Source organism: Bemisia tabaci, chromosome 1 (assembly GCF_918797505.1).
Source record: "Bemisia tabaci chromosome 1, PGI_BMITA_v3".
NCBI classification, from domain to species: domain Eukaryota; kingdom Metazoa; phylum Arthropoda; class Insecta; order Hemiptera; family Aleyrodidae; genus Bemisia; species Bemisia tabaci.
Window position 1 is genome coordinate 88,060,910 of NC_092793.1, and position 22,225 is coordinate 88,083,134.

Sequence of the window (22,225 nt, forward strand, 5' to 3'; positions counted from 1 at the left end):
TGACACCACGCAGTAGGGGCTTGGAGGACAAGGTGCGCAAGTGCAGTTTTTGCTATTTCAAGATTACATGTTTAAAGTTTCGAAATTCCACAGAGCCTTGTGGCAGAAAGAAAGTTCAAGCTCAATTATACATTTGATTTTAACAGTGATTTTTTTACTGAATATATTTTAGGACTAGAGTTAGCTGAAATCTTTTGTCACCTCAATTTTTTCAAGAACTGCACTTACATGCCTTGTCTTCCACACCACTGATAAGGAACCTTATTCACTAAAGCTTTCAGTATTCTATTGTTGCAATTTTTCGTAAATTAAAGGTATCAGGAGGGGATCACTAGTGCGAAAACTAAAGGGGGGAATTTTTTTAGGGGCATCTGGCACTGTGGAGAGTATTATCACAGTGAATTTGTCGTTGTTAGTGCCATCGAAGTGCATTAATGCTAATTTGGACCGTGATCTCAGCACTGTAGCTTAATCATTCCACAGGACAAAAATTAGTCCCTTGATAGAGAACTAACTCCTACGTAAAAATTTGGACTGTGGTCTAGGTGGGCGAGTGAGTGCTACGTTCAGAAACACATTTATCAAAAGGATGTGAAAAATGCAATGAAGACAAAATGAACAGGAAACAATTGTATATTCTAGAACAGAATAGATAGATGTAGAACATGACTTAGGTATCCTTGACTTGAAAATTTGTCTTATGAGCTAGGCTGGCACCATTGACCTGACTTAGAAACAAGGCTGGCATTGCGGGATGACACGAGTACATCTGCAAAAATGAGAAACAGAGGGAAAATTAATTAGGGTAAGTGTACTGCGATAAGAAGAAGATACTATTTTTTTCACTTCACACATGAATGCTGAGTTTCAGCATTATTAATTTCTCGGTGCTGACAAAGATAGGTGTACATTTGTACTGTTTGGTGATTTTCTTAAATTTTTTATCCGTCAATCGATACTTCTCACAATGAAAAGACATGCTCCTGATTCATAAGTTTGACTTAAAAACTACTCCTGTTTTACAGTTGAATTCATAAAAATTATCCAATTGACACTGGTACATCTACAACATGTAAAATAATTTAAAATAATGTACAAATTTAAAAATGAAATTGGTAAATCAGGGAGGGATTCTGCATTACAATTACAGATTTAGGTTTAATCATTATCATTTTTCAATGAATGTCGGGCATTTTAGAATTGAAAGGTGGATGCCTCAATTAAAATTACAAGAATGTGTCCGTTAAGTCATTTTTTTTATTGTGTCATTCAAAAGTAGTAAGTGACCGAAGCTTACGGTTTTTTCCCTAAATTTTTTTGATGACTGCAAATGGGAGAAAAGTTAATTTGAAAGTGCCAAAAATTAGGGTGGCCTAAAACGGCGTTTGAACTGCACGCTCGTAGGATTTGTATGTAAACGTCACGATCAATATGGCGGCGGAATGCGTAGTGGAAGAATACACGGCGGCGTCACGTTGGCGGTGTGTTTTTGTTGGTCAATTTGAGGTTATGTAGGTTACTTTGTTTGAGATTCAAATTCATTGTTCTTAATTCTCTAAGGTTTTCAACCAGTATGCGATACAGATGTATGTAGGATATGAAACATTCACATAGAACTTACTTAACCTCAAACGAGAAATCGTGATGTCAACAACGGCGGCGTGGCGGTAGTAAGCAGGTCGGCTTCGCCGCCGCCATCTTCCCGTCTATGACGCGTAGCGGCTATTATTCACGGCGGTCGGTTCAAACATGTTTCCGAGGACCCCTAAAAAGGAAGCGTTATATCTCCGCGGAGACAATATTTCGTGAAATTTTAACGTGCGCATCGTTCTTCTCGTACCGAAAACTGTAAGATTCGACTATTTGCAGGCAAATCCCTCCCGAGCTTAACTGACTCATTGTTCAGACAACTCTACTTACCTGAATATGGCAAAGATATTCTTGATTGGGAAAATTGTCTTATAAACTATGCTGTCACCATTGACCTGACTTAGAAACAAGGCTGGCATTGCGGGATGACACGAGTACATCTGCAAAAATGAGAAACAAGAGGGAAAATTAATTAGGGTAAGTGTACTGCGATAAGAGGAAGATACTATTTTTTTCACTTCACACATGAATGCTGAGTTTCAGCATTATTAATTTCTCAGTGCTGACAATGATTAGTGTGCCTTTGTACTGTTTGGTGATTTTCTTCCATTTTTTATTCGTCAGTCGATACTTCTCACTTTTAAAAGACTTAATCTAGATTCCAAAGTATGATTAAAATGATGACTAGAATGAGACTACTGAATGTGACAGGATGAAAACTAGGTTGGTGTCACAATCGCTGTATCGAAAACTATTGACAAGTAAGGAACTGTCTGAAGAAAAATCAGCTTCTCTCAGAGAGAAACTTTTTGGAAGCTCAGGGCATGACTTTGAACTTACTGGTGTCTTCAAGACTAAAAAATTGACCAGGAAGAGAAAAGAAAAATTGTTGGTAGGCCATATGTACATATATATAAATAAGGAGATGAAAAATTAAAAATTTGAATAATCCATGTAGGTAATATCAATTCTCTCAGCAAATGATGAAAATATTTTAGCTTTTAACATCAAGAAGAAAATGATAGGTACTTTCAAGATTAAAAAGAAAAAAAACCATCAAGAACAACAACAACAACAACAACAGCAAAAACTCACACACAAGGGAAAAGCAATAAGTTGAGCAAACAACCATAAACCAATGTTAAGTATCAGCTACCACCAGTTAAGAAAAAATCCACAAATACTGTGCTTCAGCCTTGGTTCTTAAATCAAGTTTAGTATGGATTTTAATGAATTTGCCTGCACAAGAGCAAGAGATGCGAATTTACATTAATTCTACATACTAGCATGAAAGCAATTCATACCTTGTAGTTTAGTGATACTAATAAAAGTTATTTTAAAAAAAAAAACATATATATTTTAGAAAGTCTATTATTCTGTTACGTCTCAAATTTTGCGGCATCATTTGCTTTACAATTACTTACTTTTTTTTTCTTATAAGCCATACTTTCCTCTACAGACTGCTTTTTGGATTTCATTTTGCAAAAACAAGCCAAGAGCAATCCAATGTTGCTAAGAACATACCGTGCAATAAAATTACTGAAATCATGCAAAAAATTAAATTTACAAAGATAATTTTCGCCTTGAAATTATAGTTTATTGGGAGTTCAGATAAAACTTGTTTAGATCGGTAATAGGTTTACATTTGCAAGGTAAAAATAGTTGCAAAATTTTAGCGAAATTGGAATGCTCTTGGTTCCTTTTTGGCAAAATGCAATCCATAATGGGTCAGTTGCGCTGGTCACAGAATCGTGTTTTGATATTGGGCGTAGAAAGATTCTGTTTGGACAGATCTTATTATTTTTTGCTAATCTACACGAATCAAGCATCAAAACAGGATTCTGTTACCAGCGCAACTGACCCATTGATAGGTGCATTAGGCAAAAAGGGCGAAAGGCTTTGCGCTCACCAACCGGGGCAGGTTTGGATGTGACACAGGAAGTCATCCGGGCTTCGGACATGGAGACTGGGATCTTGGCAGGGGTCAGAAGGGCACACAGACAGAGATGCTTGGATCTTGAGAACAAGGAGGAGAGACAGAGAGACTTTTATCTAAAGACAAGAGGGTGGAGAAACGGAGAGACTTGGATCATGACGGTGAGCACAAGAGACTTAAGAAGAAGAGAAGGCCGAAAAGGTCCAATTGGCAGACAATAACGATGATGTTTCACTAATTCCAAAAGGGGGAAAAATGTTGAAAAGTAATAGAAGAATTTTACAGCTTCTGGATTAGCGAAAGATAAACTTAAGTTTTCGGTCGTGTAGCTGAAGAGGAGAAGTAGTTATAATATGCAAGGATCGAGGCATAGAGTAAACCTTCATCAAAAATGATCATAAAAACTGAAGGCATAAGTTCATAGGCGAAGTAATTTTCCATAGACAGCATGATAGGCAATACTTAAGAGGCAAGTTGAGAGAAGAATAAAAAGGTCCGGAAAGAAAAGTTATACGGATGCAGAAATTGGGCGATAATCAAGCAGCAATAATGTCCTAAAAACAGTTTAACGGAGAGTATTCGTTGACTTCTTCAGGGCTTGTCGTTCTGGCGGCTTTTGCAGATTTGCAGTAGTAGTAGTGGGTTGATTTTGAATCAGGGCCAACCTTTGTTGTGCAGGAATCACTCTAACAACTTTTAGTTGTTTTTCGCCAGCTGTATTAGAAGTATCTTTCAAAACACCTTCCTGCTTCATTACCACTTTCATCACTTTTGTTGAACGAACATCTCTGTTGTCTTCCGCAGTTCTTTTCATGGCCTTAGTAACGTCGCCCGCATAATCTGAAATTTGATTTGGTAATTTAATTGGTCCTAAATTTTCTTTGTTGCCGATGGCTCTATTTTTTGATGAAACTTGCTCACACATCTGACCACCAATTCTGCCTAACATTTCTGGAACAGATAGCTTAACATTACTCGAAGCTGCATTACTATTACTGGCTAAATTCTTAAAAGTAATCAGTTGATCAGCCGTCAAATTAACGTCGCATGCATATTTCTGCACTGCTTCATCCGTCTTCGGTGTTGTGACTGTTAGTCGAACCGGATTAAGTTTCACTAGTTTTCTCTCAATTGGATCTTTAAATTTACCAGTTGCTACTGCCACCGGAACTGACGTTGTGACAGTTACTTCAGATTCTGCACAACTCTTCTCTGTAGGTGTTTTTTCCTGCTTCTTTTTCTCTTCTTTAGCCGCTTTCTTAGAATATTGAATTGCTAATAGTCGAGCCGTATTGGACTCTTGTAAATTCTTAGCGTAATTTTTAAGGAAACAATTGGCCAAAGTTCTCAAAATTTTCTTGATAACTTTCTCCAGACTTAAATCGCAATTTGGACATGGTGCTGCATCATTAATAGCATTTTTGCACAACTGCAATCCTAGGCTAACAATTGCTCTGCGAGGACTTTGCAACTTTAGAAATTGGCTCTCATATTTACTGCTTATCAATTTTGAAAAGAGCTTGAAAATGTTGACACACAAATTGAACGAAAAATCGGAGGGTTTGTTCAGTCCCCCTCTGTCGATACCGCTCAAATAGCTGTAAATTTCTTCTGCTCTCTCAATTTCTAAAAGTTCAGTTGTAATCAGCATACTCACACAGTCTGAGCATATTTCGCTTTTTGTTTTGCTGAAATGCTGGATGACTTTGGTTGCAGCATAGCTAGCGAGACACACTAATACCCGCAAGTTGTTCAAAGACACTGAGACAGTTTGTTTCTCTTGGATAGTCGGCTTGAAAAATTCTAAATTTTCTTCAGTCTTCAGCTCCTGTGCTTCCTTTTCGCAATCTTCTCCGAACGTCTTGATTGAAAATTCTTCTCCTCGGTCAGATTTCATGCGGAGTATGCCCAACAATTTCAGCTTCCTTTCTGATTCGCATACTTGTTCGACCGATACATGGTAATTTGAGCCACTCATCCTACGATAGCCTCCGAATCTTCCTTCAACATTATCTGTCTGCAACTTTCCTAGAAGCATATCTGCAAAGCCGTACTTTGTAAAAACATATTCAACCAATTCTAGTGTAGCTGTGATTGTATGCACTAAAGCTGTGTAAGTTTGATTTGTTAATTTGCCATCTCCTGCGAGCGAATTCCAAACTTCAAGAAATTTCTTGAATTCCCTTAGGTAGATTAATTTCCAGTCTTTCGAGTTCGGGTCTCCTGAGTTTCGAACAAGCTCACAACAAACATCATTCAAACGAGTTCCTTTGAATGCATTTTTCACATTGCTTATCTTCCACCATCGCACAAGTAGCTTTAGCAACATGATTGTTCCGTCAGAGATATTTATCTTTCCATCTTTTTTCAATGTTTCCAGAGCCTGAATGGTGGTATCATGGAAAACGTTAACAACTAGTTGGACGTTCTGGCGCTCAACTGACGACGGAAACACTGACTTCCTGCTTAGTTTGGGAGCTAACTTAGCAATGTTTCTTTTGTCTGCATTGAACAAATCAATGATATCTGAAAATCTGGCCTCCGTTGTCTCTACATCTGTTACGCGTATAAGGGCAAGATCTCCTTTATCGAGGCTGATGTGCGGTATTTTGAAGAGCTTGGCAGGGGCGTTAATCCAGTTGTTTCGCACATTTTTAAACAAATGGACTTGATCAAAGAGAAGGAATAATTTTTCATCTGCATTAAATGGGTGTGGGACACTAGGTTTTAGAGTACCATCACCGAGCATTTTATACATTTTTGCATTGACCTGATTGTCATCAGCTAGCATACATAAGACTCGGAAGCCCACTTCCTCCATCACTTTAAGAACTTGCCTCGCTAATTTATACAAAATTTCTGCGGTGATGCTTCTAACAGGAAACAGCGCAATGACATCTTTGTTTTTTTCCTGGACGGAATGATACATAAATGCCTGCAAGGTCTGTGCAGTTATATCACTTGGATTATTAGACTCTTCTGTTAATCCGAAAATTTTGCTACCTTTGTACACTATCCTAGAGGCTACATATATCTCATCCAGCAATATTGCCACCGTTTTTTGATTTGGCTCTAAGAGCTTGAATTTTTCTTTCAAAAATGCTATCTGACTCGGTCCTAATCCGGGATCGTCGTTACCAATTATCACTAACAGTCTTTGCAAATAACCGGGGTAGGGCAACGTAAGACAGTTTGTATCCCTCCCTCATAGTTCTGTATGCACCTGGATAGGCATAGAACAGGGATGCAGCCCAAACCAACATTTTGGGGGAATATCTAATCATGTTAGAAAACGTCAATTCCAATTGCTCCATTAAGAATTCTAACTTTGACACAACTGTTTCGTCTAAATTGGTGTGTTCAGTTAAACTTTCCTTGACATTATTAGAAAAATACTTAATGCGCTCCACTAATGGAACGGCACTCGACTCAAACGTTTCCATAAATGTTGTAAGACTTTTGAGCTTGCTCCATTTTTCACATTTCAAGCTTGAGCCCAGGATCTGCTGCAGTATACTTGGTACTGTGATTTCATTATTTTGAATGATTTTAACACTAAAATCTTGACTTATCTTAAACGCAACTTTGATTTTGGGTAGTTAGTGGAAATTTACATCATCCAAGAGGTAGAATAGAACATGGTTTTCCGCTTGAAAAGTCAGAAAATTAGTGAACTCTTTAACCTTTGCAGTTCTTAATTCCTCAAAACTTAGAATGCGATCTGCTTGGATCGCTTCTCTTCTTGCTGCTATAGCAACTCTCTTATCAGCTAATTCTGCGGCTACGGCTTGGGCATGAGCCTCAGGTGTTCTCTCGCATTGGGGTAGGTCAGTAGAGTGTTCAGGGGGCCAATCCGGAGATAAAGAAGGGAAGGCTTCATCGGTTAGCTTGGGGACTCTGCGAGGCAATTCAATAACGCCATTTTCTGCGGTATTTATAAAATCAGAGCGGATAATGTGCTGTGGAGCAAAATGCTTAATGCAAACGCCATGGTATTTGGTAACTTTACCGTGTAGATCTTCTCTCCAGATGTAGTGTAGCCACTTGTTTCTCAGCTGCTCGTTTTTGGGGAATTGGAAGGTGGACACAGGAGGAGAGCCGGGTCCATTAGAGCGACAGTCAGGAACACAACAGTATCTCACCATTTAGCATGCACACTTACTTATTCTTAACATAACCAGAATAAAACCTACTTGTTCATTCCAACAGCTGCGAGACCTGGAGAAGAGATTTAAAGCATCCAAAATTGCAGTCCTTCAAGGGGTCCTCAGGTCCATGAGAACCGCTTCGAAGGTCTCCACTCAAGTATAAAACACCACATTTGACCGCGTTTGAAACGAAAATCACGGGTACAAATATCAACGCAGTTTAATAAAACTTTAGTTAGAAACGCGCACTTGAAAATGAACTAAGTAAAAGCATAATGATCGCGTAAAAGAATGGTAAAACTTTAATTCGATAGAAGGTAGAAGCGGACCCAGGTAAGTTGGATTCTGCATAAACTTGAAAGCTTAATTTCCTTACATTTGCCTCTTTGAACGTTACCATCGTTTTTATCGCGAAAAGTTCTATGACTACATATTTTTTATTCTCAAATCCCTCACCCATGCAACAACCCCATTAGGTATATGAAATAGGGTAGGAGCACTACACGTTTTGAAATTTTATTATAATGAATTCGTGGTAGCATTAGTCCAAAACTGCTCAGCAAGGACTCAGTATTTCAACTCCAAGTAGCAGTGATTTAAATTTGTAGTATTGAAATTATGAATTATCATATTTAAAGAATATTAAATGTACATAAACTACTTATAAAAGAGGAGAAAAATGGAGGACATGACTATTGAGTCATGTCATTGAGTACATTTTCAGGCTTTTTTAATCATTACTGAAAACATGAAGTCAGGTTTGGCTTGATCCTTCCATCGTCCAGGTCAAGTAGTTGTCAGGCACCCCTTGACCCTCCCCCCAAGATCGTAACTTCAACTATGAATGGCTCCCTCATAGCTTTGAGTGGATTGTGTTCAGTCATCCTTCATACAGCCTAGACCTGACATCCTCAAATTTTCATCTATTTTCAGAATTGGAAAAGTTTTTCCGAGGGAAACAAAGTGAGAGGTGAGCAAGGTTGAGAGTGTTGTCGTGAGTTAAGCTGAAAAACCAGACAGCAGATTTCTGGCGAAGGCATCCGGAAGCTTGTTCTTTGACTCAAAAATGCCTGAAGATATAGGGCGACTATGTTTAACAAAATTGCAAGAGAGTTTAAACTGCCACCTTTCGGCCTAAGTATCATGAGTGTCAATTGAGCGCCGATCAAAATCAATATACAATGGAAGAAGTTGATTACGGCTGTTTTAAATACAACAGAGACCTAAGTAGCATTTTTATACATGTTCAAAATCACTCTTTTCATCTAGTCTAGAGAAAATTGGAGGAGACAAGTCAAGTTGAGTGTCCATTTCGGCACTTGTAATACCCTGTTATGAGACCACCTGGGGCTTGCAATAAATGGTTTCTTATCTCTTCAGCAAATTTAAATAAAACAAAAGATATTTTTCGAAAACTGAAAAATTAAAATTTTTGACTGATGAATTGATATTTTTAAACCAAATAAGTCAAATTGTCGGCCTCCTGTGGTGTAGTGGTTGTAGCGCTGGCCCTATAACCAAGAGGTCCCAGGTTCGATTCCCGGTCAGGTGATCTGAGTTTGATGGTCTCAGGCAATGGTCACCTGGGGCTAGGGTAATAAGCGTGGGATTAGCCAACAGGCTATTTTAAATTAGTAAAAAAAAATAAATAAAAAATAAACCAGTTCTAAGTTATACAGGGTGTACTGAAAGTCCGTCCCACCCCTGCTAACTTTTGAACGAATTGAGCTAGGGTAATGAAACTTTGGGAATGTTCCTATCTCGGAGGGGACCATCTTTTGGGGGGTCAAAATTTTGGTCCCCCCTCAGAGGGGGCGCGGGGGGCCCCCAAACTTTTTTTTCTCAAATGGCAACCCCTATCTTGTGATACATCATTCGAAAGATCATTAAAAACTAAGAATTTTGGCGCAACCCGCAGATCAATATCTTAATTTTTGACTGAGTTATGATAGGTCTAAGGTCAAATTTGACCTATTTTCAAAAAAATCATAACTCCGGTTCAAATTATCGTAAAGAAAAAAATACAACGGGAAAATGTACCAAATTGTGTCCGCTTTTAAGTAAAAATTGCAGAAATCACTTCGATTTAATTTTAAGGGGGGGCTCGGACCCCCAAATACGTCAATTGAAAGGTCATTCAATTTTCCCGCGAAATAAGCCAATTTCCCCTAGATTTGCCTCCACAATATCTCAGTAAGGTCAAAATCAGTTCAACATTACGTTGGCAAGTCCCCAAATTTCGGGAAAAGTTAAAAAAAACGAAATTTAAGGTGCTTAAATTTGACCGACTCAGGTCATGGAAGTGTACTAACCTATTCTGACCATCTCTGAATTTATCTAGAAAAACCGAACTTTAATTTGATACGTAAAATCTCAACTTTTTGCCTCTCCGTTTTCCCCCGGGAAGAGCTTTCTTTTCCTCATCAAAGTTACACTTTCCTACGTTACGTAACACACGATAAAGTAAGATTACTGTCGAACAGAACACCACATGCAGCCGAAAACGATTCAAGATAGGGCCATTGCCAGAAAGTTCTGCCGGCAACTCCATAGGGCTTCCTGCTGAACCAAACCTCCTTTTCAAGGGCCAAATTGGCGGATAAGTGATTTTCACTGCGGTTTTCAAAAATCTTATGTTCGGGGAGAAAATTGCGATTCGGGGGTGCTTAGGCCGTGAAATTCCAAATTCCCACGCAGCGAGGGACGGGTCAGATCAGGTAGCGGGACGAAAATCTCGGAGAATATTGGTACTTACATTTAGCCATTATCCGTTCGTGAAATTCTGAATGCTCTGAAATGGGTTGTAAAGGGAAACTCAAAACTCATAGAGACACGCCGAAGAATATCTAGGCTTCACCAACAGACATACACAGTGGCTGCGTTCCAGAATTCATCGCGATGTAAACCGGTTCAATCGGATGTACATCAAAGTGTTTTTGGGACCGGTGAATAGTAGACGATTCATCGGTGCAGATCCATCAAAGCGTTTTTGGAATTCTGATTGATTCCATCGCTATGACGTAGAGTATGGAACGCCGTTAGGGACCAAACCTAAAACGCGTGCGCAACACAGGAAAATACACGCGCGACACAGTAAATCTCCGCTGCACAGGAAAATTTGAGTGTTTCACGGAAAATGTTGTGCGTTGCGAGTAATTTCGATATTTTAACCATTACGCGTAGCGCGCAAGAAAGTACGGGAATAGCCTCAAATGCTGCGTCGCGCGTCAAACTTCGATATATCGAAATTCCACGCGACGCACAACATTTTCTTTTCTCTACGGGGAACGCACAATCTTTTTCTTTTTTTTTCTTCAGATAAGAAAACCGTTGGAGGGGAATAGCTGCACTGTTGACAAGACTATGCCTGAAAAGCCTACTATATTTCTGATCATTTTAGATTGAAGAATTCGTTTTCGGTTTTAGTATCACCCAGTATCACCCGCCTCGCCGTTTTACAGAAACGTCGCCGTTAGTCCCGAAACCCAAAACTACCAAATATTTATGGGAATTTTAGTGTATATGTTACATTTTTACTTTTTCGACCCATCGACTCCTTCTCTGTGTATTCTGGATGCCCGGTCATCAAGGCACTTGGATCAGTTCAATCTTCTCACGTGCAAGTATAATTTTTACATTTTACATTTACTCAAACTAATAATATTTGTTTAATACTGTTTTTTTCATCAAGTGATTTTCTGACTCTCCCCTAAATAACTTATCTTCCTCAGCTGAGGATTATTCCACAGCGCATTTATCTTCGCCGCTGCCTAGCAATACCATTTGAATCCTTTTGAGCATTTAGGTATGGTAGAAGTGCATTGCTATGTTGTCTCAGTAATGTTACTGAAAAGACTGTGTACACTCCTTAAGTATGAGGATGTATACCACAATTGATTTTCAATCATATATTGCATTAAACTCGTCCCTCGATGCTGATCCTGATCAAAAGACATTACTTACTTACACTATTTACTACGAGGCACTGTTGAAGCACAATCCGCCGTGGAAGTTTGGATATTTCCTTGAACAGCCATCTCAATTTTCACAATCACGAGAACAAAGACTTTCGCAAGCCCGAATTTTGAAAGTCTTGGCAACAATGCCATCATTCCCCTCCAACGGTTTCCTGACGAAGAAAATGAAGAAGTAAAAATGTTGTGCGTCGCGTAGGAAGAAGTAAAAAATGCTGTGCGTCGCGTGGAATTTCGATATATCGAAGTTCGGCGCGCGACACACCATTTGAGGTAATTCCCGTAATTTCCTGTGCGCTACGCGTAATCAGTAAAATATCGAAATTACTCGCAACGCACAACATTTTCCGTGAAACACTCAAAATTCCCTGTGCTGCGGAGATTTACTGTGTCGCGCGCTTATTTTTCTGTGTTGCGCACGCGTTTTAGGTTTGGTCCCTAACGGCGTTCCATAGTAGAGCGAATTTTCGCGTCTATCCGATCGATTCGTCTTGAATCCTGTTGAATCCGATGTGACTGATGTCATCAGTGCTATGATGCAACACTCATCGTAGATCCGTCGCCGTGAAAAGACGACGGAGTGATCGATCCAACGGAAACGAGCGGGAAATAATGTAAACATGACCTAAATGAGGTTAGGTGATAAGACTGAATGGTTTTTTCTTCAAATATACGTTCTCTTTTATGTCCCAATGAATAATGGAATTTTATGGCGAACAAGTCTGTAGGAAGAATATGCTTTGAAGGAGATGGGCAGTGTGAATAATTCAGTTCATCTAAACGAGCCCTATCTCCTGATTTTAACAATTTCCATAGCAATGAAAACCACTACCTCCAATTTAAATACAAGGGAACGGCATGGAGATGAGCTTCAAGGAATGGGTTCAGCTTTTTCACCCGTTTATAATTTGTCTCTTTATTTTAATTCGGAAGAAGAATGAAAATTACTTACCAGCATTTTTTTTCCATGGTCCATTCAATCTTGCGGTAACTTACGGTTAAAACGTGAAATGGATAACGATAACGATCATGAAAACTCTAGAATATTTTGAAATTCCGATGAAGGATGAGTTATGAGCAAAACAATGGCATCGGATTCGAGCAAACCCCCAGTGTTCTGCGGGGTTCAGTCTGGATCCCAACGATGATCCCGGTGAGCACCAACCATCTGTTTGGTGAGCCCCGAAAACGCGGATCGGCTCACGAGAAAATACGAATTCACCGGATCGGATTCACGCGCTCTACCCGATCCGCCGCGAAAATTCGCTTGTAGAGTAGATCAATCGGATCAACCAGATCCATCGTACTCCGGAGGCCGATGAAGCCGATGCACGCCGATGTAGATGACGTCGCGTGACGTAATTAACCTCCAAAAATGACTAAATAATATAATATGTCCTAACAATTTCTCCATTATTCAGTATTCTCCTTTTCTATGAGATGTATTAAGTTTTTCTCCTTTTGCTTCGAATGGGAATAATTTTGGAAGCCTGTGATAAATCGTGGTTTTCATGTATTGACTATGAAATTATGTATGTATCAAGGAAGTTTTGATGTTTAGATCATCTGGAAGTTTTGTGTTGCCATGGTCAAGATATTACCCGCGGACAGATTGGTACTAACAGATCAATGGTCATTTCATTTTAATTTTATATTCTGCTGCAACTAGGCTCCAAGTTAATTGGCTGTATCATTGTGTAAGTGCAATATTTGAAGACCTTTGTCCTTCGATGAAAGCAAAGTGCGCTGGTGGTTTTTAATCGGCATTATGAGCTATCAATTCGTTACATTTTCACCTACCTTTCCATGCCATTGAGTATCGCTTTCAGCATTGATTCAATATTATTTTTCGATGTTAACATGGAAGTTTCATCACTAATAATTTGTATGAAGAGCTGAATTTATCTCCTGCTATAGCAATGTTCTATAATGGTTTGCAACGCCATCAATGCCAACTGGATACATTCTGCCCTCAACCCCAGATGAGTAGGGCGTACCCTCAGTGTAAGTAAAAATTGAAGTTGCTTTTTCTCCATCTTAGAGGCAGTTCTTAAAATATTAGACATGCATTCATATGGGTGTTTGGGATAACGTCACACCGTTTTGTTCTGACGTTAGTGGGGTCCGTAGGTCACAAAAGCATTACCAAAGGGAAAGGAGAGGGATCAATCCAAAATTGAGCGCCATATATTTAATGAACAGCCTCCTATCTGTATTTATAATTAATTTTCACTAGGAGAAGTTTCGTCGGTCTAAGTACTTCGAAGAGTATGCAAAATATCAGATTTTCATCCTAAATTTTGTAGAACAGGACTAAACTTCTTTGCACAAAGTGTCAAAGAATGAACACGGTCTGCGGAAGTCTCAGTACTGAGCTCTGACGCAGAGCACGATTGAATCTGCTGAGATGCTATCTAACTCACTTAATAATATTGATAGTTTCCAAGGTTTTGCTGCAATTGTTTCCAATGAATGCCATGTTACAGAGCCTGCCAATAAAATTTCCTGAAACCAAGCAAACTTGCAGGTCCATCTGCACAACCTTAGTTCTCAAGAAATATTCAGTGGCTCAGCTTCCTTCTTGAGGACTTAAAGGCTCTCCTCAATGGTTGATTTCTCGCCTGAAGTTGTTGGGGTCTTCAGCGATGTGTGCGAACAAAGTAGCGACAAGCCACTGAGAAAGCGATCAGGACTACTTATGTATTGAGAGAAATGCTTACTAACACTTAAACGGACAGACGATCCATACAGGATCATCTGTTTCGACTGCCTTTAATCAGCTGGTGAGATCAAAGATCAGATCTCTAGCATGTAAGCAGAAAGGTATCATGTGAAAATAAATATAAGGTGTCCAAATGACACAGAGAGCAGTTACAAGTAACATCAAGAAAGCAAAACACTCTAGGATAGCAACTTCACTTGGGTAAACTTTAACAGATGGAAGGACAAGACTCAAAACAAATCCTACAGAATAATCGAAAAACTCAAAGGACTGAATTGCCAGCAATTTCGCTACTGAAATGAAGCCCCAAACACTTAAAATTGAAGAAAACAGATATTATAGATTGTTTCGCCATGTTTCGCTGATAAGTGATAATAAGCAAGGTACACTCTACTACAGGTATGGACAGAATGGAATTTTAGAAAGTCGTCAAAACGCGTGTCCATACCTGTAGTAGAGTGTACCTTGATAATAAGGGGGGTACCGTTTGGGTCTAATTAGTTAACGTCTAAAAATTTACGGTCTAACCTTTTCAAGTCTAAAAGGTTAACGTCTAAAGTGTTAGCGTCTAATTGTTAGACGTCTAAGGCCTTGTCTCCACGAGCCGTTTCGCGAGATTTTTCCCAGGGAAAAATCCCACTTACGAAGTTGGGAAAAATATTGAATTAATCAATATTTTTCCCAGTACCAGGTATGGTACTTGTACCCCTAGGACCCACTGAGAGAAGAAGAAGAAGTGAAAACGAATTGTGCGATATTTTGTTGATTACTCCATTGTTCATGTTTGTTTCGTTAAAATAATGTGTCAAATTGTCAATTGAGAGCAATTATTATTTTAATCCCGGTTAAATACTTGACTTTAAGTAATTTATCTTCCCCGCGCAAACTAGTCGCAGGGCTGGATGAGCCCTGTCCAGGGCTTCCGCGGTGAGAATTCAGATAATACGCGTTATGGAACGCAATGGAACGCCCCTCCCAGCGATATAATACGCCCAATGGAACGCGTGTAAATTTTACAAAATACGCACGGGACGCACGTTTAGTCATATAATACGCCAATCAAACGCGGAGAATGCACCAATTCCAGAGAAATGTTTTAAAAATACGCCAACGCAACGTCATGACGTCATGACCGTGAGGTTAGAAACGTCACTGATGAGCGCCAGTTTCAAATTTTAAGCTTTAGATAAGTATTTAAATTGCTTAGGTCGTACGAGAAAATTACGCCGTTGTGAATCTAACATTCAAGTTGTATTTCAATTTTAGCCATGTTTGAAATTTGGAGAAAAATTTTTTTTTAAGCAATATGTATGAAGTCACCTATAGTGTATGCAGTACAACCAAAAACGGATGCCATCCATTTATAGTAAGTAGTGAAAGGATCTTTCTCCCCTTACTTAAGCAAAAGCTTCAAGACCCAAAGTTACCTAATTATAAGAAATTTTGATGATTTGACCCATAGTATAGAAGGCCTTGTCTCCACGGGAAGTTTCCATGGGATTTATCCCAAGTTCGAATCGCAGCAATGAAACTTCTGGGATTTTTCCCACTTACCGTCTCCACGGGACGGGGCTCATCAGTCCTGCGACTAGTTTGCGCGGGAAGATAAATTAGTTAAAGTCGAGTATTTAACCCGGATTAAAAAAATAGTTGCACTCAATTGACAATTAGACACATTATTTTAACTAAACAAACATTGACAATGTAGTAATGAATAAAATATAGCACAATTCGTTTTCACTTCTTCTTCTTCTCTCAGTGGGTCCTAGGGGTACAAGTACCATACTTGGTACTGGGAAAAATATTGATTAACTCAATATTTTTCCCAACTTCGTAAGTGGGATTTTTCCCTGGGACAAATCTCGCGAAACGGCTCATGGAGACAAGGCCTAAGGAGGAACTTTCATTTAGGGTTACTTTGGGTTAAACATGGGATCCAAAAAAATGGCGGCAACAAAAAACAACCTCGTCACTGGTTACAATGTTGCACAAAAGAGCCTGCCTATTGGTCAAGCGAGTCTGGTGTTGTCAAATCTCTGATTATCATGTGGAAAAAATACGAAAATACGCAATTTCAACATAAAATACGCTAAAATACGCAAGACGCACAATGGAACGCGCGGCTTCATAAAATACGCACTGCGTCCTAAAATACGCAAAACGGAGGCCCTGGCCCTGTCCCGTGGAGACGGTAACTGGGAAAAATCCCAGGAGTTCCATTCCTGCGATTCGAACTTGGGAAAAATCCCATGAAAACGTCCCGTGGAGACAAGGCCTAAAGACCACTAGGTCGAAGAAAATCTGAATCTATCTTAAGGTGTATCTACAGCTGCGTGAAGTAAGAAATTTCTCCGCGCAGGGGGCGCCACCGCTGTGTTTTGATTTTTTGGTCCACGATTTTAGAGTCCGTACCGCTCCACGTGAGTCCTTGAGCTTTTATGAAAGTTAAAGGAATTTCTATTAGAATCGAAGTATTATAAGTTCTAGCTATAACATTCCTCTTTCTATAGGCACTAAAACAAATGAGAAAAGTAATTTCTGAAGCTCTGGAATTTGATCCCAGAAAAAAGTAGGGTTAAGCATGATGACCTTGATGCAACCAATCGCGATTGATCGCTCTCTGCAGTTGCAGATATCTCTCTCCCACCATGAGCTATCTCTCTCGTACTCATTGGAGTCCCATAAGGAAAACGGGGATCAAATTCCAGCCTTTAATATGCAACTTTGAAAGCTCATCTTTGACTTTACACATTCTTCAGACATGCTGCTAGAACTTAGGAGCTTCAGAATTTAGAATCTGTGTCTTCATATTTAAATAATCACTGATTTCGGAGTCGGATTTTAGCAGCGCGACGTGGTGGATTTTTTCGGAACTACAGCTGAAGATTAACCTTAAGCCGGGATCACACGGAGGCGAAATTGAGCTGAAAATGGCACATCGGTGCTTTTGCTGAGTGTTGATGCCAGAATCTAGATTCAGTGGTGTTCACACGTCAGACTGCGAAAATGACGTGAAAATGGCGGAAAGCGGGGGAAAAAGTGTAAACAAACAAAACATTTTTTTATTGTAATGAATTTCGTCGCGCTTATTTTTAGCTTTTTTTAATATGTAAGTTGTTAATTCAAATTACAAATAAGTAATGGATGATATTCTTACGTTCACTTTACTTGCTTGGACGATTCTGCTGTTCCTTCCCGACCTCATCGATCATCGTGAAAATAGCGCGGGCCGCGCTATCAGTGTTGCCACTCGGATTTTTCAAAATTACGCGGACACGCCCTCAAAATTACGCGATTTCGGCCTCTACTACGCGATTTTTTTTCGTGATTACGCGGAATTACGCGGCATAACTTTCCCTTGTAAATAAGCGTAAGAAACGGATGCCACGGCTTTTAAAATACCTTCAAAACTTTGTTTGACCGTCATTCAACGTATTTTGGGGGCATAACTGAACAAACAGACTCTTGTTGGCTTCAATGATCTTTCACCGCGAATTTCAAAATTTGGTAATCTCCTTCCAGTTGTACCAACTGAACTACAAAAACCAAAAGCTGGGAGGCGGAAATAACGAATATTGAAAAAATCCTAACTATTACGCATAAATTCCAGAATTACGTGGAAAATTTGTCTCAATATGTGAAATTACGCGGAATTTTCCGATTACGCAAATTACGCAGAATTTTCCGATTACGCATGCACTACGCGGCAGATACATAAATTACGCGAATCCGCGTAATTACGCGGACAATGGCAACACTGCGCGCTATTTTCAGTAATCAACAATCATCAGCGGAAACGATGAGTCATTTTCACGAAATCGGCTGTCGTGTGATCCCGGCTTTATCTAGAAGCATTCCTGAAGAAAATCTGAACGGATCTGATCATTATGTTGAGGATTCAAAACTGCGATCCGGAAGAAGATCGCAAGAAAGTTAACGAGGAAATAAAGACTAGTGTCACAGCTTTTTGTATCCTTGTTGGCTTGATAAGACTAGGTACTGTAAATTTTCCATTTACTTCTTTTTTAGGTTGTAAATCATGACATGGAATAGCATGTTTCTCTCAATCCGCAGTTACACCTAACAGGCATCATGTTTTTACTTTGTCCTGTTGTTTAAATACCAGTTGCCATGAATTTTGCCAGGCCCTCATCACTGAATCCTTTCTCTTCTCCGAACTGAGCACCCATACCACTTCTGCACCTGCCAATCACATTCCATTTCCTTTTTATGTTCATTCATTGTCTGTAGAGGTCCTTACATACTTGATTCTTTATCTAACTCTTTCTTGTCTGTTCAATTTTGACTTGCCCAACTCAATGTTGCAGACAGTCGGTCAGCCACCATCAGATGAGAGATCACAGATTGGTCACTTCCCGTCAAAAATCGCATGGCAAAGATAATGGAGGATTTGGACTTTATTGAAGAGTAGGGTGACCCTTGAGTGTGTCGTACACTTCTCAGGATTCAGTTTGGAAATCTTTTCCTAATCACCAGAGAATACCGATGAATCACCAGATAAAGTTAGAGTACATGCAAAAAGATGTGAAGGCACCCAGATGAGGGGAAAATGTGAAGGCAGAAGGCTTTAAAACCTTTAAGTGTGCAGTTTTTTGTGAAGGAAACTGTGTAACGTACTCTCCTATGCAAAAAAAAATTGTCAAGTCTTTATGCAAAGGCAACAGTGAAGTGGGCAAGTCATATGTGGACAGCAATGTGAAGGCAACCTCTATAAATGCGAAGGCCTTTTTCCAAACATGTGCGGGCGAAGAACTTTCTGCACCCCTGCGTGTCCTAAAGCAAGGATGAAAATAAGTTCGAATTTGTCATTAGTTATTATGTGTGCGAGCTTATCTTCGAAAAATGATTTTGATGAGTATGCAAGATATCATTATGTGATACCCAAGTAGCAAAATAGAAGTTTTTCCTAGAAAAAAAATATTAAGAAAACTTCTAGAAAATACCAAGAAAATGAGAGTATCTAGAAAATAGAAAGAATAAACATTGTGAGTCAGAAGTCTGACCAAAGAAAATAGATCTATTTCATAGGTCTACTTTCTGTCAACTTTCCATTTGGGAAAAAGATAGAAAATTTATTGAAAGTAGAATTATTTTCTAGCCAATTTCTTAATCTTTTCTTTTAAGAAAATGCAAGGAAAAAATGTATTTTCTTTCTATTTTCTTGTGTCTATTTTCTAGACCTACTTCATACCGATTTTCTTTCAAGAAAATTGTTCTATCTAGAAAGTAGACATTTTCTTGATGAGCGCCACCTAGAATGTAGATGACAATGCTACTTGGGTAGTTGGAAGAATTTTTGATTGATGTCTGAAATTGGTATCATCATTTTGATAATTTCATTCCTCTTCGTTCATTTCCTCCTCATTTGTGGAGTATGTACTAAGAGATATGGGGGACTCGGAAGACAAGAGGCCTAATGTACAATTATTGATAAAATTGAAATATTGATGATTTTAAGTGACACTAGTCTTAATGCCTGTTCTGTGAAGAATTTGCTCCCACATTCCAATTTAAGCCTGAAAAAGTCAGTTTGAACTTGTTCTTCCATCATAAGGATCCATGTAATTTCGTAACTTCAATCACTTATCTCCTGAAATTGCAAAATCTTTTGTATTGTATTTCTTAGAGCTTTCCCGATAATCCTCATCAAGTATGCTGTGACGCAAATCTCCAGGGGTGGGCGGTGGGGCTGCGGAGCGGTGAGGGGGCAGATGGGGCTGGGGGGCTAGTGATGCACAATAAGTAAAATGATTAGCTAGTAAATGAATTATTACCCACCGTGTTAGGGTATTTTTTTTATTTTGGCCGGAGCCCATTTTAATAAATAAGCGAATCAAATTATATGCCCATTTACATGGAGGGGTTTTTAACAAATGGGACATATTACCTAAACCTGAAACTATACTAGGTAGGTATGTAAACCATACTTAAGTAGAGTGATGCTCAGAATGACCAATAACTCATTTAATTTTGAGCTTTATCATAACTTTTTTAAGTGTAATAACATTCAGTTGTAAATATTTTCAGCTCCATTAGCATTAAACACATGGTATCCCAATATCCAGTGATGGTGCCAAGGAGTTCGTTTCTACTAATATACTCTACTCATTGAATCAAGAGATGATCAGCCTTCTCAGGATGCTGTGAGTATCCTAGTATGCAAATACATTTTCTGTGGATGAGTTACTCCTCTTGTTTTTAAAAATGAACGCAAGTCCAGTCATCTGTGTGAGTGCCTGTAGGTGCATATCCATGGTGAAACTTGTTTCCAGCGTATCTTCTTTGCTGTCTTTATAAGTCTACGCTCCCATTTTATTAATTCAAAGAAAAGCAAATCAACATCATTCCTTCAGGTGTTCACAGAACTTCCCTCTCACAGAAAAGAAAAATCCTGGAAGTTTTAAAAAATTGACTTTGAGCAGTTTCTAATTAAAAAAAAAAAAAGTACCTATAGCAAGATTTCTGCATTGTCGTAAAAGGAAAAACGTGGTTTGGGAGTTTTGTTGATGATATGGAAAAAAACTACTTATTACTCATAACTTATTTTTTAATTATTTTTAGTAGCATATGGCACATGCGGCTAGGCATGCATTACATGCTAAAACCTTCTGTCAGTGCTCAGATTTAAAAATAAGCAACATATACTGCAGACTGCTGAACTAGCATTACACAGTGTTTTTGAACAGTTCTCCATCTACAATAGCACAAGTTAATACTGGTGTTGCTCATTTTCGGTAAGTGGTCCGATGAGAACGAGCAATTTCTAATTCTTGCATTTTTGAAAACTAATGTGCTCTTTTCAAAATCAACTAGAAGTTCGAATGCTTTTTTACCCCTTAAAATTGAGTCAGTCTGCATAGAAACAACGTATAAGCTTTGCAGATCCGCTCAGATTGTGCAACGGTTTTCGTAATTCGTCACAAGCTAAACCCACATAAACTTATAAATTATTTTAGAGAAAAGTTAGTCAAAATATAAACGGTTTATGGAGGCAAAATGGTGGCCCAGCTTTAATTAGTCTTCTGCAAATGATGCACCAAATTGCAAAAGGCACCACAACAAAGCTTCAACATTGTTTTCACAAAGGATGGCTCAATTTGGAGTGAAGATTTAAAATATACCAGGTACTTGTCCCTACTCGACTACCTGCAGAGTCCCCCTAGGTTCATACGTACCAATGACTCAATTTTTCAAAAAGTGACGCTTGAGCTCTTTTTTGAATTCCTTATTCAAATGACGGAAGATATCCAGGGGGAGCGAAGTTTGGAAACCTTTAAAATGTACCTGACGATGAGGGGTAAGGGGCTCAGTTAGAATCTAACACCATGATAAAATTCTAATTAAAAAATTGCCTCTAGTGCTAACAATCAAAAACTTTTCTGTACTCGGCTCAGGTGTATTTTTAAATGTTTGTGTTAATTTTCAGATTCAAAATGGGATTATAATGATAGCAGTCAAAGTTATCGTTTCCTTCAGCACAGCTGTCAGTAAGATCTCAGTTTTTTCTGAGAGAAGGATTTTAAATCAGATGTTAAAATAATTTTCAATCATGTTTGTTATAGATAACAACTTTTCTTCGTTAATATTTACCATAGTTATAAAATGCATAATAAAAAATTTGTCATGATTCCAAATGTCTTGTGTTACTGATCGCACTGATATTTTAGGTCTCATAAGACCTGCTTAAAATAGAAAGAGAGCGGGGCCAAGAGAGAGAGAGAGAGTTGAAGAAACTTTAGATGTTCCTCTCTTTGTTTTTTTTCTTTGCCGAAAACCACTCTCTCATCTCATCGCGCTACTATTTATACTTTTTCTTTCATTCCTTAGTGGGGCT

General features: G+C 38.8%; 1 protein-coding gene and 2 long non-coding RNA genes across 16 annotated transcripts in view; 1 reads left to right on the forward strand and 2 right to left on the reverse strand.

Moving 5' to 3' along the window:
- The window catches only part of LOC109037037 (uncharacterized), a 135,578-nt gene extending 124,839 nt beyond the window's left edge, over nucleotides 1–10,739 (reverse strand). For 2 of the 13 annotated variants that reach the window (XR_011900855.1, XM_072306418.1), the window contains exon 1: nucleotides 10,430–10,603. Coding sequence is in view for 10 of the 13 variants with exons in the window: in XM_072306418.1 (XP_072162519.1) it covers nucleotides 10,430–10,439 (10 nt within the window). In the remaining 3 variants the exon portion in view is untranslated. Of the gene's footprint in view, nucleotides 1–10,429 lie in introns of all 13 variants that reach the window. The other 11 variants (XR_011900856.1, XM_072306419.1, XR_011900854.1 and 8 more) reach the window with 10 other exon arrangements.
- On the reverse strand, nucleotides 616–10,423 carry LOC140226038 (uncharacterized). 2 transcript variants are annotated; one of them, XR_011900857.1, is made up of 3 exons: nucleotides 7,720–10,423; nucleotides 1,921–2,030; nucleotides 616–769 (listed from the first exon to the last, which is right to left on the reverse strand). It is a non-coding gene; the product is annotated as an uncharacterized lncRNA (long non-coding RNA). The 2 variants fall into 2 exon arrangements; XR_011900858.1 differs by lacking the exon at nucleotides 7,720–10,423 and adding an exon at nucleotides 2,686–3,007.
- Nucleotides 10,740–18,150: 7,411 nt separating the features above from the next.
- On the forward strand, nucleotides 18,151–22,025 carry LOC109041918 (uncharacterized). The gene is made up of 3 exons (XR_002010022.2): nucleotides 18,151–18,366; nucleotides 20,419–20,534; nucleotides 21,818–22,025. It is a non-coding gene; the product is annotated as an uncharacterized lncRNA (long non-coding RNA).
- Nucleotides 22,026–22,225: the final 200 nt, after the last annotated feature.